General features: G+C 28.7%; 1 protein-coding gene across 1 annotated transcript in view; it reads right to left on the bottom strand.

Moving 5' to 3' along the window:
* LOC136083694 (cell adhesion molecule DSCAM-like) overlaps positions 1-18421 on the bottom strand; it is a 172643-nt gene extending 154222 nt beyond the window's left edge. Inside the window, exons 1-3 of the mRNA XM_065803273.1 lie at positions 18317-18421; positions 17957-18208; positions 6238-6531 (exon numbers count right to left, since the gene is read on the bottom strand). Coding sequence (XP_065659345.1) covers positions 6238-6531; positions 17957-18208; positions 18317-18386 — 616 coding nt within the window. The 5' untranslated portion in view covers positions 18387-18421. The remainder of the gene's footprint in view (positions 1-6237; positions 6532-17956; positions 18209-18316) is intronic.
* Between the last annotated feature and the right edge of the window lie 1417 nt (positions 18422-19838).

Raw genomic sequence — 19838 nt, 5'->3', positions numbered from 1 at the left:
CAAGCTTGTCAATCTTTCTTTTTATTACCTATTTAATCAGTGACTTTATAAAGTTTATCTAAGTTTATAAATACTTTATAAAATGATTTTTATGAACTTTTTTTATAAAATGAACTTTATTTCATGATTTTAATGATTTTAACAGTAACTTTTACCGCAAATATCTTTACCTCCAATCTTGAAGTTCAGATTTTTAGCTTATTTTGTTAGATGTATATTCCTTTTTTTTCTCTTCACTTTATACACATTAGAACCAAGACTTAAAACTATAAATATCAGCAAAAAATAGTACAGATATTAGTCTAGAAAATATAAATAGAAAATTACCAGCAACATCAAATTCAGTTTCATTAAGAAATTAAAGTATTAAATATCGGTTTTATTTTTCTTAATATATACCTTAACACTTTAAACATTTCTCACTCGTTTCATTTTTCATTAATAAAAATACAAAATTATTGAAAAGCACAGTAGTAATTAATTATTAAATTTACTTGATTAGATTTTTTTAATGTTTTTATTCAGAAGGATTGTGTATTTTATGTTAAGTTTTATTATACTTTGTTTACGTATTTAAAAGTTTAGTTTTTTTACTTTTTTATATCTAATTTTAACTTAAATAACTCAAGATGATTTTCAATCATATCCTTATGTCAGTTAGGTCTACTTTTATTTTTCATTTTTTATACAAAGTTTATTTTAAAACTTTGGATAAGTTAAAGTTTATCTCTTGCCTTGCATTTGAATGTTCTTAAAAATGGCAAATATTCATTACCAGCTACGTCATTAAAAAGATTTCATACAAATTATGATGTGTTATACTCTTTGTTATATATATTTTTTGAATTTCTTTATTTCTGGTTATTTGGTTTGTCTACTGTTAAAACATGGTTTAAGCTTAGTAAATTTTCATGATTTGAATTTTACTTTATTAATCATAAGTCAACAATTAAAAAAAAACTGGAATTCTACACATTAAAGGTAACACTAATTGTGTTTCCTGGTATCATTACAGCTTTTATAACTAATTGTGTTAATGTTATTTTGTGTTTGAGGTTTGGACAGCTGGAAAACCAATCCTGTCATTACCAGTAACAACAGCAACAGGTAAATAGATTTTTAATATTGTATTTACTTTTAATATTGTATTTACTCTTTTTATTTTTACATAATTGTTTTTTTTTCTTGATTTAGATTTATCTTGTTTTAAAAAATGTTTAAAAAAAATAGTTTTTGTTCTTTTATGTAAATAAGAATTTTTGTTATGTTTTGTTTGTAAAATAAACTTTATTAAAAAATATATTTTGTTCCTTTTTAACAAATGACATATTGCTGATTGCAAATAAATATGTATATTTAAACAAGAAAATATATACTTATTAATATACACTATTTAAATAAGTAAATATATAATAATATTGTTTGTATTTTAATATTTGGCCAAAACTCTTCATAATTTTAGTCTTGTTTACTGGCAATTAAACATAAATGCTGTGAAACATACTTACCACAACCCATATCATATGAGTCCATACAGCTAGTTATACATTATTATGTTATTCATTAAATGTTATATATAGTAAATCATTACATTATATATTATATAGTGTAATGATATATTATTATTATGCTACATTATTATTAGTTAAAGGAATAGATAAATAACTATTGTTAGTTAATAATAATAGTAATTTGACTTTTAAAAGAGTTATTAATATTCTATTTTTGATTCAAATTTAGAAAAAAGAATGATTGAACAAATTTAAAAACAAAATTATTCAATAAAAACAGCAAAAATTTTTTTTACAACTAAAATAATAACTTTAGTCTTTGTAACACAATATTTTTTATTATTTTTAAGTTGGTTTATATACATTTACAAGCTTGTTCAAGAGCAGGGTGTGATCGTACTCTTTTTCTGACCATACATATAATATTTTGTTGCTATATCTTGGCCATGTCTTTTAAACAATGCTCTTTGTAACAATGCTTTCAAATCAATGTTTTTATATACAAAAACACTTCTAAACAAATTGACAATTATATTTTATTGATTGTTTATAAAAAAAAATTTAAGTTAAATAAAATTATTAAAATTTATGTAAAGTTTAATTTAGTTTTGCAAAGTTTAGAAATATATAAATATAGATTGGTTTTCTATTATTTATAGAGTATGGATTTTTATGAAAAATGTAAATCTTAAAAAAAAATTTGAATGATTGATTTTTATGAAAACAATACTTTCAACAACAATTGCGTTTTTGATGAAATTTTATTATCATTAAATAATACTTATAATCTCATAAACATACAGGAACTTACAAGCAACTAGACACAAACATATATATATATATATATATATATATATATATATATATATATATATATATATATATATATATATATATATATTAGGGCTGTCCAAAAAAATTTTTTTTTTTAGATTTGATTGCATAGTTGTTTATTTTGTGCCATTTGACATAGTAATTAACTGTGCAAAAAATCTTTCCAATTAGATAATGTTTAGGGGGTGCTCAATGACCATAAAGTTTTACGAAAAATGTGAAAAACATGGAAAAAGTAACAAAGTTCCACAAATTTCTAAAACCCGGTTAATTAGATTTTTCAGATTTGATCAGTTTTAATTATCTCTAAATATTAAATTCTGAATACAAATTACAATCCACATCCACTTTAGACTGGTTTATTAGCAGAGAAATTAATGAAATAAAATACTGCAATACGACTAAAGTTCTGCGGTTTTTGTTATATCAGAATTTTTCCAAAATAAAACACTAGGATTTTTGACTCTTTGTCATTGATTAAAATACGAATTATTGATTAAAATATTAATTATTGGGCCAATATTGCTGAAATCTCTGGAACCAGATGATGGTCCAAATAGTGATCCAAACACTCCTGCTACTATGATCTCATGAACATGGTGTCTGCAAGCGAAATATAACAAATTTCTACCTATATGTTTCTCTAGAACTACACATGCACCATTTTTGGAGCCAGTGTTAGAGGCTGTAGTATCAAAACTCATTCCAATAACATCACCAATTATGTCCCAGAAATTAAGCAGATGAATAACTGCTTTTGCTTGGGCTTCTCCAGTTCCAGCTGATAGTTTTGCTATTCCAAGTATTTTGTCAACATTGTGACCTGTCACACCTACAGATAGCCGGTCAACATTTGCTTTAGGGGCTGCAGAATTTGTACGATCTATCATCAGTTTGCCATCCCAGTGGACGATTAATGGTGGTTTGTCCAAATCGCAGAATTCAGTTCGAACAGTGGCTTCAATATTTGATCGATGATAGGTTCGTTTTCTACGGACTGTAGAACGTGACAATGATCCATCATCGAGGTTCTGCCCACCAGCCCTTGCAATTGCTGCTGCTAGTATAGTAAATTTTGTGTCAGATAGATTAATTCTGTCTAATGTTGATGAAACATCAGGCGAGTCAAGAATTGTATCTAAGATACATTGTCGTTTTGGAGTACTTGCTAAACTTGATTCAGCTGACCCTGAAGAACTTGCTTTACTGACTTGTTGTCTGTAATAAACAGGGATTTCTATCTCAAAATCTCTATCAACCATTTTGTCATGATCAACAGCATCGTTATCGTTGTCATCACTATAACTTTCGTCATGCAAAGGTTCAATAACAGGAACTATTGCACTCGCACCAGATTGTCTTTGCTCTTCTTTTAGCTTTCGTTCTCTCTCTGCTTGTTTCCTTGCTTCATTTCTTTCTTCTAATTTTGAAAGTTCTTTGTCCTCTCCAAACATCACCATTTTTCTCTGACATCTCTGATCCAATAAAAATTCTTTATCTTCTTCAATTCTGATCATGGTTTCAGCATCCTTGTGGGCAATGTCAAAAAGTAGGCCAATGGTGTCTGTAAATGATTTCTCTCTCGATTTCTGAGAATCTGACAATCTGGATTTATTTTTTTTCATTAATTTAAATTCCTGGACTAAAGTTTTCAACTTTAAGACTACATTCGGATGAAATGCTGTCGGAATACGGGCTTTATTCCAAATAATAATCAGTTCATCAACAGTTGTTTTAAGACTTTCAGGCACTGACTTTTTGGTTGAATTAAGATGATAAAAAAATGTTTTTAAAACATCAGATGTTAAGGGAAGAACTTTATCTGGAAGATTTGGCTCTGGTTGTCCAATTAAAAAGATTTTGGTTTGAAGTCGTGTAGAGACAGCAACACGAGATGATGCTGCCATTTCAATGATAACTGAAATATTATGAGAAAATCAAAACTCAATACCATATTATACAAACTTATCATTCAGTTGTTGGTTTATGCAGCTGCAGCAATATATTATAATAATTATTACTAAAGAAATTAAATAAATATTTTCAAATTAGAAATCATTATTATCTGCACTTAATAACAAACAATACACTACCAGACTACCATGCTAGTTTTCTGTAATAGGTTACTAAGGTTAGGTACTATCAAAATATTAATACATTTGTTGTCAAACTGAAATTCCAAATAAAAATAATATTTTACTTGTAAACCTTTTTATTCTGTTTGAACAAATTCTAAATTGAGTTAAATAATAGTATTAAAATTATGAATACAAATTTTAACAAAATGATATAAACACAGTTGTTTTAAACACTAGCAGACATTTTTTAGTCTGGTGCCCTGATGACAGTTAATCTACTGCACTTTAATTAATCTATATAGCACGCAATCAGACAATATTTCAGTGGAAAAAATCTAACTAACCAGGTTCTAGAAATTTTTGGAACTTTGGAACTTTTTACACGTTTTTGACGTTTTTCGTAAAACTTTATGGTCATTGAGCAACCCCTAAATATTATCTGATTGGAAAGATTTTTTCCACAGTCAATTACTATGTCAAATGGCACAAAATAAACAACTATGCATTCAAATCCGAGAAAAATTTTTTTTTCCTGTGTTCATATGAACAGCCCTAATATATATATATATATATATATATATATATATATATATATATATATATATATATGTATGTATATATATATATATATATATATATATAAATATATATATATATATATATATATATATATGTATGTATATATATATATATATATATATATATATATATATATATATATATATATATATATATATATATATATATATATATATATATATATATATATATACACAGTGAATTATGAGTGGATAAAAACCACACAAGAGGTTTGAACAAAACAAAACATACTAATATATAAATTGACTTACAGATGAACCAGCACCACGTCAGAGGTCCATACAGAACACAAATACACAAAAATATTGATTGACAGGTACACCAGAACAGCACCAGAAGTCAAGACAGAACACAAACACACAGAGATATAGTGATAGTGAAATTATAAATTAAAAAGCCTACTGTGAAGCATTTCCACTTACCTTATGGCCACTTGCATTTATAGTTTACAGTTTTTTAAAGTTTTATACAGGATATATCATTAATATAGTTTTACACAGGACAGAGGCTTCTACAAATATCTTTGTAGAGGATACAGTGATCATCAGGGTCATACTATAAAAAACTAGAAAAGATTTTGTAAAATAAATCCAAAAAAATCAATAATTCAATTTTTTTCATATTTCTCTTAATTTAGCTTAAAGCTGCTGGCTTCCTCATGTTTTTGATTGATGACTGAATAAGTTAAAAAAACAAACTATTGAACAAAAATATATTTAAATTTTTATTTACAGAAAATTTTTTGGAAATCTGCAAAAACTTAGTCTAAAAAATATTCTGAACTCCGAATATATCTGGACAAACAAAATCCTTGAGCATACAAGGTTTTTATAGTTTTACACAGGGTTTTCACAATTTTATACCAGATTATCTGTGTTTTTTTTACTTTTAGTCTTAAATTTAAACATCATTTTTATATTATCTTTAAAGTTTTTAAAAAGATGTTAAGTAATTTAAAATTAGTTTACAAATAATACAGTATTAGGAATAAACTTTAAATGCATTAGGTTTATGATAAAATTAAAGCATTAGACTGTAACCAATTTAAAAATATATTAATTATACAAAATATTTATGCTCATTATATAAGATAAAATATATTAAAATACCGTTTAAACTTGCATTACAGAAAAATTATTAATATCATAGTTACTTATGACAAAAACTGAACTTTGGCAACCTGTTAAAACATCTCACATATACATTACTATTACCTATTATGCTAACAGTAACAGTGTAGCCAACTACTGAGCGGCCATTCTTTTGTTTTATAATATAACTGAAACTTGTGTTGTGTTCTTCAGAATTAACACTTCGAATAAGCAAACTGCCATTTTTTGTGTATAAATCTTTTTGAAGAACTTCCCAATCCTGAGATTTGGTTTTTTTTTTCCAAAACACTTCAGCAACTGGTGGAACGCTCTCATAAACTTTCAGAGACGGTAAAAACAAATAACCTCTATTTATGATATTTTTATGAAAATCTTTTACTTCTTGATAATCAATCACTGAAAAAAGTAAACAAAATTAAGATTCTAAAACAAAAAGAATTAAATTTATAACAAGTAATATAAAGTAATAAAGAGTAAGGGATGCAAAGACTCAAAAGGCTTTTTAATTCTATTTTTTCCTGGTGCCTGATGTTCTGAAGCTCTAAACATGTTGGTTGATATATGATCTGCTATAAAAAAAAATCATGAGATTTTGACTTATTGTTTTTAAACCGCATTCCTTTTAAGGTAATTAGAAAAAAAAATTGTTTTTGATCTCAAAAAAAATGTGATAGTACAGTTTCCTCTACTGTCCAAATTAAATGTAACTTTGAGACCATATCTCAATCGAAATTTTCAAAAAGGAAAGTTTTCTCTACGGTTCAAATTAAACGTAATTTTGAGACCACAAAAAAACAACAACGAAAAAACGTCCATTAACAAACATGTCAAAAGCTGCAAGTTAAAAAGAATGGGTCTTTTATATATATATATATATATATATATATATATATATATATATATATATATATATATATATATATATATATATATATATATATATATATATGATATATATATATATTTATTTATATATATATATATATTTATATATATATATATTTATATATATATATATATATATATATATATAAACGTATACATATATATACATATATATATATATATATATATATATATATATATATATATACACATATATATATACACACATACAAACATTTATATTTATATATATATATATATATATATATATATATATATATATATATATATATATATATATGTATATAGGGGAAAGTCGGGTAATTCGGGATAGTGGGTAATATGGGATACCCCTATTATTTACTTATAGGTCAGTGCTATAAAATATTTGTTGAATTGGAAACGAGGCTAATGTCAGGAGGTTACTTTCGCAAGTATAAGTTGTTCTCTTTCGAACTATTTGCGTCTCAAAAAAGTCTTGCAAGTTTTCACCAGTGAACCTTACATAACATCGACTTTGTTACAGGAGGCCAAAATAGTCTGAAAAGGTAAACTATATTTAGAATTTAATTAGTAACAGACCAATTATTAAACGTAAAATACCTTTTAAGGGTTGTCCATTCCACGTGGTACATAAAAAAAAAAAAAATTAGAAGTGTGCTCTATAGTGGGGTAATATGAGATACCTAAATGGGGGTAATATGGGATATTATCCCATATTACCCACATTGTTTCCATTATTTTCTTTTCATCTTACTATATTTTCAATGCTGATTCTGCTTTTATTGTATTGTCAGTATTAAGCTAGTCAGGAGTTTCATTGACATTAATTTTTAGTCTGGGTGTGTTAAGTATTAACTTGAGATTAAAAAATAAACAATTTATAACCAATTTTGTTATTCATGATAAAAAATAAGCTAAAAAACCAACAACAGTTTCTCATTTGTACAAACCACCTTAAGATCCAACAGTTCTGTAAAAATGTTCAGAATTTTAAAGTGCATCAATTAAATAGACACTAACAACTTTCTTAAGTCATATTATTAGTCATAATGATAAATGTGTTAATTTTTAAAATTTCCTTCTACGCTAAAAAAACTTTATCATTTTCAGGTATTTTTTCTTTCATACACCATTGATTAACGGGTGATGCGGAAGTTATCGGACAAAATAAAAACGTCAATAACTTATTCATAAATAAAAAAACAAACTACTATTATATTGTTTTTAAATAAAGCATTTATCTTTTAATAAAAATATATTATTTTTTATATGAAAAAACACCACCATATGCAATTGATCTCAATTTTGCTCTGACGCCTTTCATATGCGACTGTAAAAAGTTTAAATCAATTTCTTGTAATTTTAGTTTAATGCGATCAATCAAAACTTTCAAAAAAATTCTCATTCAGCTGCATTTAACCTCATTTTACCACAAAAACTGATTATTATGCTCAAGTAATAATCAGTTTTTGTGATAAAATCAAAGATAAGCTACAAAAACTAATTATTATGCTCAAATAATGAAATTAGGATTTGTCCGATAAATTCCGCATCACCCGTTTGGGTCGCATTCAGGAATAGCACATTGAAAATAGACTTTTATGTGTTCAACTCTTTTTTAAAAACTACATTTTTATGTTTTTATTTTATAAACCCTTAAGAGGTTTGAAATTCTAGAAAATAAAACGTATAAAAGTTCTCACTCTTTTTTTTTTAGTCATTTGAGATGCCAAGAACATTTGAAAAAAAAAAAGTGAGGCAACAGTGGTCAGCAGAAGCTATGACAGCAGCTATAAATGCCGTTAGAAAAAAAGAAATGGACTATCTAAAAGCTAGCAAAGTCTTCAATGTCCCTCGGTCAACACTGGAACGCAAGGTAAAATGCAATGATCATCCAGTACAAGAATTGACCAATCTCCCACTTGGACGAAAACCCAATTTCTCTTCCAAATTTGAATCAGATCTGGCTGATTACATAGTAGAAATGGAAGCCAGGCTTTTTGATCTTACCAGCTTAGATGTCCGTAGACTGGACTTTCAGTTTGCAAAAATTAACGGTATTCCCAACCGTTTTAACTCTGCAAAAGAAAGAGCTGCAAAAGACTGGCTAGCATAGTTTTTAAGACGACATTCACACTTATCTATAAGAGCCCCAGAATCCACTTCCATTGCAAGAGCTGCAGCATTTAACAAAGTAAATGTGGGCAAACTTTTTGAACTTTTGGAAAGGAAAATCGATGAGAAGAAATTTAAACCACATCAAATTTTTAATGTGGATGAAAAGGACATTACCACTGTCCAGTCCAATAATGCCAAAATAATAGCACTGAAAGGGAAAAAACAAGTTGGCATCCTTTCTTCAGCTGAAAGAGGACGGTTGGTTACTACAATACTTTGCAAGAGTGCATCTGGGACATATAACCAATCTGTTTATTTTTCTTCAGCAGCGCATGAAAATGGAGTTAATGGACAGCGCATCAACAGGATCTACTTATGCCTGTCATAAGACTGGCTGGAATCAACTTGAATTATTTACCCAATGGCTCAGACATTTCATTGAATGTGTAAAGCCTAGTCAAGAAAGCCCTGCTTTACTTATATTAGATGGTCATGCCTCACATACCAAGAATTTGTAGGCCATTAATATGGCTAGACAACATTTTATAACAATTATCTGTCTCCCACCGCACTGCACTCACAGAATGCAACCTCTTGATGGTGCATTTATGAAGCGGTTATCAGAATTCCAAATAACTTCTATATTTGTGAAGGCCTATCTGCACACTGCCAGCCTTGCAACAGCAGTTAATGGATATGAAAAGACTAGAACTTGGCCAGTGAATAGGAATGTATTTGAGGAGTGGGAGTTTAAGGCGGCAGAAACAACAGAAATGCCTGCCCCTGAAAGTGAGATAACCATTCAATCGTAACATCCGCCAGTGGCAAGCACCTCTAGTGATACACCCATGTTGGCTAGTGACATTAGACCTTCCCCATTAGCCAAAGAAAGGGTGAACAGAAGCAGAAGGCGTAAGGGATTTACTGCCGAGCTGACAAGTTCCACTTACATACAATCGCTTAGTGAGAAGCCTGAAAAAAATGAAAAGACAAAAGGAAAATCAAAATTGAAAAAAAAGCTTTTTTCAGCCAAAAATAAAAAGTCAAAACAAACAGGCACAACAATGACGAGTGCGTTAATGGTTGATAATGACACTCCATGCATATACTGCACTGGCTTATTCTTGGAAGTTGGCCAAGGATAGCAGTGGCTCATGTGCCAAACTTGCAGAAAAAGGACTCACACAGAATGTGCAGGGGCTGATGAAAACGAATATAAATGTGATTTAAGCAAATTTTCTTAAAGTGTATTAAAGCTTTTAGACTCATCTTTTACAGAAATGATATTTGATAGCTATTGAAACTAACTGACTATTAGCAACAACCTTATTTTTAAAAATTTTATTTTTATAGGTCGTTAAAATTAAGTATCCCATATTACCCCACTTTCTTCTATACATATATATTTAAAAACTAACATACAAAATAAGACATAAACAAACCCTAAAATCAAGACTCTGTCAGACATGATCTACATTCCAACCACAATCTTTCTATTAACCTTGTCGATGTAGCATCACTCCTCACATTTTCTACCTATTTGTCATTCAATGTAGCAGCACTTCTTGTATGTTTTGTCTATCGTCAGGTAATATATGTAAACAGTAAAAAAATAAAAATTAAAAAAAATTTTGAATGTACTTATTCTTATTAAAAAGATAACAAACATTTTGGAATATTGAATTATGTTTTTGTAGTTGTTTAAAAACTTACCTTTGTCTTTGTAGTTGTTTAAAAACTAAAGTTGTTTAAAAACTTGGTTCATTGGAAAGTCATATATATATACAGGGGCAACTCTAGACCATTTTTTACAACACTGACCATATTTGGGTGCCAACTTGGGCCCCATCCAAATAGAAAATTGAGGACTTTTTTTTTCATACATTTTTACAGCAAATATTGTTTTCATTAGAAAACGACAATAATAATGAAAATTAGCAAAAAGCACTAATAAATATGAAATTTAGTAGAAATATTGGCAATTTTTCTACTAAATTTCTCCGCTACTGCCGGCCAAATCTTTTTCCTAGAAAAGCCCCCGATATATATTTATATATATATATACATATATATGTATATCTATATACATACATATTTATAAATATATATATATAATTTTTTTGAATGTAGACATCATGTATGAGAGTATGTAACTTATTATTTTAAAAACGTTAATAAATATGTATTTCTCTTTCTAATTTCTCTTCATACTAAATTTATTTTTTAATCTAAATTTTTGCTGGACTGTTGTGATTAGCATCTTCAGCCTAACAGTATTCTTAAGCTGACTTTTGAGTACATTTAATAATTTAATTTTATTTAACTTATTTAAATTTTTATTTATTGATATTTTTATAATAATAATATTAATATATATATATGTATACATATATGTATATATATCCATATATATGTGTGTGTGTGTGTATACATATATGTATATATATCCATATATATATGTGTGTGTGTGTGTGTGTGTGTGTGTGTGTGTGTGTGTGTGTGTGTGTGTGTGTGTGTGTGTGTGTGTGTGTGTGTGTGTGTGTAAGAAACCAAAAGGATCTAGCAAACTGGAGCAATGATTTTCTTGTAAACAAAGAAAAACATTGGTTATTCAAAACAAAATAGTGCCTGAGGTAGTTACAAACAAAACAAAAATTAATTAAAATTAACAAAAAAATGTGTCTAAGGAAGTTACAAACAAAACAAAAATTAAGTAAAAGTTAACAAAATAGTGTCTAAGGTAGTTACAAACAAAACAAAATTAAGTAAAAAAACACGTATCAAACGGCAAAAAACTTTTATTTCATAAAAATGTTAAAATCATAGCAATGCATATCATAATAATAATTGTACCCAGTCGTACAACAGAAACAACACAACAGAAACCCTGACCGACTTGTGTTTCCACCTATTAATATATCCTTTACAAATACACTTTTTCTGGAAGAGAGTCTAGATTAGAATCAATATTTTTAAAAATAAAATGAGTTAAATATATTAGTACGGTAGGAGATTTCAGATTAAATTATAAAAAAAAATCAAACTTATTTTATATATGCTGGGAACATTGCCCCTATTGCTAAACTATGCGATATTTTACTAGATAATATGCAGAAGCCTTTAAAACTGGTGCTGTTTTAAATCTAAGAGATTTAAAGCAGCCAAGTAGATTAAAGGCATGATTTATCCATAAATAAAATATTTTAATATTCTTTTAAAAATAATAGGACAAGTTAAAAGCTGACCACCTGGCAGTTTTACTAAACACTGATAATGTGTCATCTCCTTGTTGTACTTTATATAGCAACATCCTTATGCTAGGACTAAAGGCGTTATAAAACCGCTAAATGAATATAAACATTCATAGGAAAATATATTCTGATAGAATTGCAATATGAAAATCAGAAAATATTTTTCTTACAAATCTAAGAAAATAATTTTTCAATTACTGTGTAGTCTAAGTAGAAGAAAATGTAAAAAGTTGAAGATATGTAATATAATCAAAATATATATGTTGTAATGGATTTAATTTTTCCAAATCCGGCAAGAGCTGGATTTTCCGGATATTCTGCTGACAAATCTGGACGGAACCGGATTTTAAATCAAAATTACAGGAATCAAAAAACCGGTACATTCCTACTTGATATTTAAATGGTCAAAAATATTAACCATTCTATATACAAAGTGACAACTGCTTTCAGTTATGTTACTTCATTGTTGTTATTAAAATAGAAGGACACAATTTTACATAACATATCAAAATAATTGATATACGATTGGAACTTTCAATTTGAAAGTGAAGTAAAGTAACTTTATTTTCAGTTATTTTTTTCAAAGGTCTCTGATCAGTTCTGAATTGTACTTTAGAAATATAAGGCGAGCGGCATTGTGAGGCAGGAGTGAACTAGGATGATCATTGAGGACCTCTTCAGCAACACTGAACAAACATTCTGATGGTGAAGTTGTCAGTGGGGCACCCAAATTAAGGCAAGCTACTGTTGCCACAGCTAGCAATCGTTGCATGTTATCACTCCACCACTGCAGTGGATCAGCGTGTCTATTTATTTCTGCCAGATATTGGCTTAGCTGAGTGTTAATACCTGTTGGTAATTGTTGTTCATGTGTGTGCCACCAGCAGACGTAGACTGAAAAATTTCATCAATACATTGTCAGAGTAATGATAATGATGTAGAAGAATTATCCACCTGGGCTTGTTTTGTTAGAATGTCTTCAATTTTGTTAACTTACAGCTCAGCATGCTCAGATAAACTTCCATCTTGCATCGATAGCCTCTGCACTGTAACTTTATTGAATGTATATTTAACCACATTTGTATCTTCACATCAGACTCTATTGTGTGTCTTCACTTCAGAATATCAAGTCTTCTCTTTCAAATTTTTTGTTGAGTTGTTGTTTGAAATTAGGGTTAGCTAACCAAATTGTAAAGAAATGTAAATACAGATACCATTACAAACATAGAGTTCATAGAATATGGAATTACAAAGAGCATTGATTTATATAAATAAAATGTTAAGTATACATGTAAACACGGGCAAAAAAGATGCAATAAAAATCTGACCAAGACTCAGAAATCCAACTAAAACTTTGCCAGATTTGTTAACCTTCTGCCAGAGCCGGATTTGTAAAACTGGCAAGATTGTAGCCAGAGCCGAAATCCGGTACAGCTCTAATTATGCTTCATTTGCATGCAAAATCAATAAAAAAAAAAGCATTTAGAGGTTCTGCTTGTGCTTTAAGATGATTTTATATATAAACTAATGCTCCTGATTTCAAATATGTTGTCAGATCATTTCTAGCACAATAGGATTTTGAGTTACATTACATTACAAATTTTGTAATGCATTATACTTTTGACATGCAACAAATCATGGTGTTGTTATTTGTCATTCAGATACTTTTATAGCTGCGGTAGTAAACGACTGGGGTTGATATTTAACTGGAGCCGGAACCAAGCTTGATAAAATGTAGCCGGGGCCATGTTTGTGACTGGACAATATAAATATTTATACATCATAAGGTTAATTTTTTTTCGAAATTCAAATTTTTATATATGCATATACAAACTTTATTATGGACAACATCATCATGATAATCATCATTACCATCAACATCATTATTTTCATCATCATCATCATCATCATCATTATCATCATCGTCACCATTATCATTATCATTATTACAAGCATCATCATCAACATCATTATCATCATCATTATCATCATCATTATCATCTTCATTATCATCATCATCAATATCATCATCATCAACATCATCATCATCATTATCATCATCATTATCATCATCACCATCATCATCATTAACATCATCACTATCACTATCATCAACATCATCATAATTATCAATATCGTCATTATCATCATCAGCAGCGGGCTTAAATTTTCCCCTTCATGTTGTTTCTCTAATCATAGTCAATGCTCAAACGAGCTATCATTTTTATTACAATAAACCAAAACTCATTCGTGCTTAGCTTATTATTCGAAAAGTTGCATCCTTTCACTCTATCTGTGCCTATTTATTAAACAATGGCACAAATATATGCCAGAATTTAGTAAATAGAAAACGAAAGTATAAAATTATAATATATAAAAAACTATAACTTTTATTTTTAACCCAAGCAATCAACCCCTACTAAATCTTATAATTTTGCCATGGCTGGGGCCGGAATTGAAAAAAGAATCATTTTCAGCAGGGCCCAGGGTCCCACTCACTTACTAAGCTGTGGTTGCAGTTTCCCACTTTAGGTGACTCTGAATTTGTTCTCACAGCACATTTTGGTTGATAACAATATCAGAATCTACTTGCGTTAATGGCTAATGATGTAGGCCTATGTATAGTAGCTGATATCAGCAGCAGTAGGCCAGATAGGAAGGCAATTGGTATTTAATAAGCTTTCATTAAGTGTTTTGTCAGTGAAGCTAGAACTTTATCAGTTAATTAAAAACTGACTCTGACTACAAAATTATTACACGTGTACTAAGGATGAAATGTAGATTTTTAATTATAAAAATGTTTCAATTATAAACTGTATAACTAAAGTTATAAAGTTTATAATTCCTTTGAAAAAATGAATGAGAAAAGCAGAAAACCATCTTGACTGATTTTGTTATGCTTGTAAATTATTCACAACGGAGTCACAGAAAAAGAATATAAACCTTTTTGTCAAATTTGCTTATAATACTTACTTTAGTGTGAAGCTTGGATGCCAAGACAAGAAATGGGTACCATACATCAATTGTGTGTCATGCTACTCTAATTTGATGCTTCAGGAAAAAAGATGTTTGTCATTTGCAATTCCTATGGTTTCAAGAGAACCAAAAAACCATAGCACAGATTGTTACATTTGCATGACAATAACAGCGAGATTTTCTGGTAAGAACAAGTAGAAGATTGAATATTCAAACATACCTTTAGCAATTAGATCTGTGTCTCACAAAGTCACCTTGCCAGTTCCTGTGTCTCCTAGTGACACTGATATTGTTAAAAGTGATGAATCAGCGCCTATTCCTTCCTCTCATGAAAATGTTGACAGCTTTGATGCACCTGAAGACAATAAACCTCATTACATCGAACAATGTTTTAGTAAGAGATTTGAGTTTACTGAAAGGTAAAGCAGAGCTTCTTGCATCTCGTCCTAAAAAGCGGAATCTCTTGTCATAGTATACGAGAGTAACCTTCAGAAAACGAAGTGCAAATCTTTTACAAATTTTTAAAAGACAGAACAAGTGCTCTTACTGCAAAGATAAAGAATGCAGTAGTGGTGTAGTGGTAGAGTGCTTATTCCATAAGCGAGAGGATCCGAGTTTGATCCCCACCATGTCCCTGGAAGTACCGCGCTCAACTTGTTTCTGCACAACCTACAAGGCCTTGTTCTTCAAGGTTCATGTTTCGTAGTTATAGAGTTGAGAGAGGGTTATACCACAAATAACTAGCCTCCTTGCCTGTAGAGGCCTTCTCAGCCTTGAGGAGGTAAATTAACAAAACAATAAAAAAAAAAAAAATAAAAAAAAAAAAGAAGCTGTCATCACATAACTCATATGTCTCTTCGTAGATGCTTTAAAAACATAGCAACTCGAAGCCTTCAGTGCCAATATTCTTTGCTGCAGATATGCAGATATAAAAAATTCAGATTAAAGCATAAAAAGTTTTGTGTTAATCAACAAGGAAAACTTGCTGGAATATTTGTTAAAGTTATTGAACTAGCGATTGGCATGCAAAGTGGGTACACAAAGTACTGCTACTTCCTGTGCTTGTAGGATAGCTGTGCTTTCAAGTAGCATTAATCACAGAAGCATTGGCCAGTGAGATTTAAATATATCCCAGGAAAACATAATGTAAAGCACAGTCCACTAGCACGGCAAGTCAAATATTAATATCTACCTCTACAGATCAAGTTGGAATTGATGAAGAACTTTGTGAAAGCTCTTTAAAGCAACTTGGATGGCGTTCAGCATCTCAAAGAAAAATTTCAAAGGATGAGTAATTCCAAGATCATAGAAGGAATCTTTATAGGATCTCCAATTAGACATGTTATAATGAATGATTCCAATTCGACATGTTATAATGAATGATTCCACACACCAAAGCTGACTAATTAGTGAAAGACAGCTTGGAATTCATTTAAGGCCGCCAATGGGTTTCTTGGAAACAGAAAATTAGACAAATACAGAGATCTAGTCATTAAACATATAACGGACTATGAGGCCATTGTAATTGCATTTTGAAATTAATTTGGATTGAATAAAGTAAAAAATAAAGTTCCAAAAAAATAAGAAGAAAATAAAGTTCCCATTTGTAAGAATCACACTTTGTGTTATCAGCAGATGCCATACAGATTTCCTCCTCAGAAAAATATTTTAATTGGACTAATTTTTTTAAATTTCCAGTTCAATAGCAAAATATAGGTTCATCGAAATATAAATATTTCAACATTCTAAGCACTAAATTGTAGGGAATTTATTGGTTCAACATTAAAGTACCGTTATCATTGAATTGATATTTTACAAGCAAACTTATTTCTTTCACCTATTGCTGCATTACAAGTGATCTTGTATCAATAATTAGTTTTTAAAATTGTAAGTTTAAGTACTAAATAAAGTATACTAATTAAGTGAACTGATATTTTATCAATCTCATTTTATATCTAATACTCTATATGAAAATATTTAGTACACTAACCAACAACAACTTTATTGCTGCTTTGCAAACTAATTAGTTTTAAAATGCTAAAAGAAGGTGGAAAGCATATTTATTTTGATAACTTTTTTAAATATAAAATAAATCAAAAATCATGTTTAAATAGAACATAATATTTAAAAAAATAAATTTTCATTTACAGTATCTATATCCAACACAGTTTTAATCCATATTTTAAGCATAATCTAATCGTATAGAGCTGTATATAAATCTCTGGTTGATATACAACCCAATATATATTCACCCTAATTTAATTTCAATATAAATACTTATAACTGAATATTACAGAATTAGGATTGACCCAATTCCTAATTTAATTCATTTCTTAAATTATTAAAAATATGGTCTGCTTGACTGCGTAATGAAAACAGTTGCACAAATCATTTCAAAATATTGTTAACTCAACTACAAACCCATCCAACACAGAATTCGATTGGGTTTACAGATTAGCTGCTATGCAAACTAAATTGTTTCAAAATGCTCAAAATAAAGTGAAAAACATATTTATTTGGATTATTATTTCAAAAATAAAATAAATAAGAAATTATGTTTAAATAGAACATAAGAATATCAAATTTACCAGGTTTTTTAACTAGCGCTGTGCGACTTCTTACTGTTCCAAAAGAGTTTGAAAGAAGACAAGTATATGCACCATACTTCTCTACTTGTATATGAGTAAAGTTTGTAAACTTTGACACTATTTCTCTTTCATACATCCATTGATAAGAGACTCCATCTGGATATTGGTTTGAAACACAACTAAGATTAGATGATGATGAGTTGAAGAACCATGTGTCTTGAGGCTCCTCAGCAAAAGTTGGAGGAGGGACTACTTATGCAAAAAAATTGACATTAGATGTGTTTTAAATTAATATAAAATGTTTAATATTTTCTTTCTGTATTATTAACTTTTTAAATATATTTATAATTATTGAATTACCAAAAGATGCAGATTGTTTCAAGCTGATATTCGTATACAGAATGAGTAGATAAAGACTAATAACTCTCATTGTTTGAAAACAATATACTGCTGCTGAATGTGGCTTATAAAAAACAAGTTACAATCAAAGAAAAAAATGTTTCAATTTAAAAAACTTCAATGCAGAATTTAAAATTTCAAAAGTTTCTAAATTTGCTAAAGTTCGTTAGGACAAATCCAAAGATTTGGCTTATGAGCTGGAAGAAAATATTTAAATATTGATTACACAGAAACCTGCGATCACAGGTTTCTATGTAAATGTAAATTGAGATAATAAAACAAAATACTGTTTAATTTTTTGACTTTATAAATTTGATATTTTTAGAATTTAAATCTTTCTTAATGTCGAAATTGTTTTAAATTTTAGTTAACTTTTTAGACAAATTAAGTTGAAAAAATATAGAGTTTTTATTTAATAAGTTTTATTTAATTTATTTTAGAGTATTTATTTAATAAGTTTTATTTAATAAATATAGAGTTTTTATTTAATAATGTCACGACCTACTTTAAGCATGGGGTATACTATTATTGGTGAAATAATTATCTATTCATAGTGAAAATTTCACCCCGTGTTTTGAGTGCTGCCTTATAGACGTTATTCTATCACGTGACGTTTAAATTCGCGGACACCATAATGTATGGTAAATAATGTAAACAAATCTCACAATATAAGTAATTTACTTATGCTTATAATAAAACTCTATTAAATAACTTGTTTTTAAAGGTGTATATAATATTAATTTGAAAACAAGAATTTTGAATGCGTTGGAGTACTTTATATAGTTTACTTATTCGAACATAACTTATAATTTATAAGTTATGTACAAATAAATAAACGCTGTATATAAAGTACTTCAAAAGCATTCAAAAATAGTCTATTTTTGAATTTTTGTTTAGCATTTTGAATATCTTCTTTTAAGCATTATAACACATAAGATTCTTTTCTCTTTTTAAATATTTTTGTCAATTTGCTAACACACATAACTCAGACTAGGGATGGCAAAAATCCCGGAAATTCTCAATCCCGGGATTTCGGGATTACAAATTTGTCCCCGGGAAATCCCGGAAAAATGAAAAACTTACAATCATAGAAGATAAAGCCTGCGAAGAACTTTTAATTATCAAACACTATTATATGAATAATTTAACTGATGAAGTTAAGTAATTTAAACTATAAATAACACCTTTAAACGATAACACAAAATAACAATGTTTAAAAATAATATAAGTATACATTAATATATAAGAGTTATAATTCGTTTTGAAAGCTCCACCTTAAAAAACTCAAAGCGTCCATCATTTCATCGTTTAATCGTGTTCGATTTTTAGAGCATAAAAACCCAGCGGCTGAGAATGCTCGTTCAGACTCTACACTTGTTGGTCGTATAGATAGAATATAGTTATACACTTTTTGAAGGTGATCACCTCTTGTGCCACCACTTTCAAATAAAAACATTTCTTTTTGAATCTTAGAAGTTATACT

This window comes from Hydra vulgaris, chromosome 08 (genome assembly GCF_038396675.1).
Source record: "Hydra vulgaris chromosome 08, alternate assembly HydraT2T_AEP".
NCBI classification, from domain to species: Eukaryota; Metazoa; Cnidaria; class Hydrozoa; order Anthoathecata; family Hydridae; genus Hydra; species Hydra vulgaris.
This window is presented reverse-complemented; position numbering and strand designations above follow the sequence as displayed.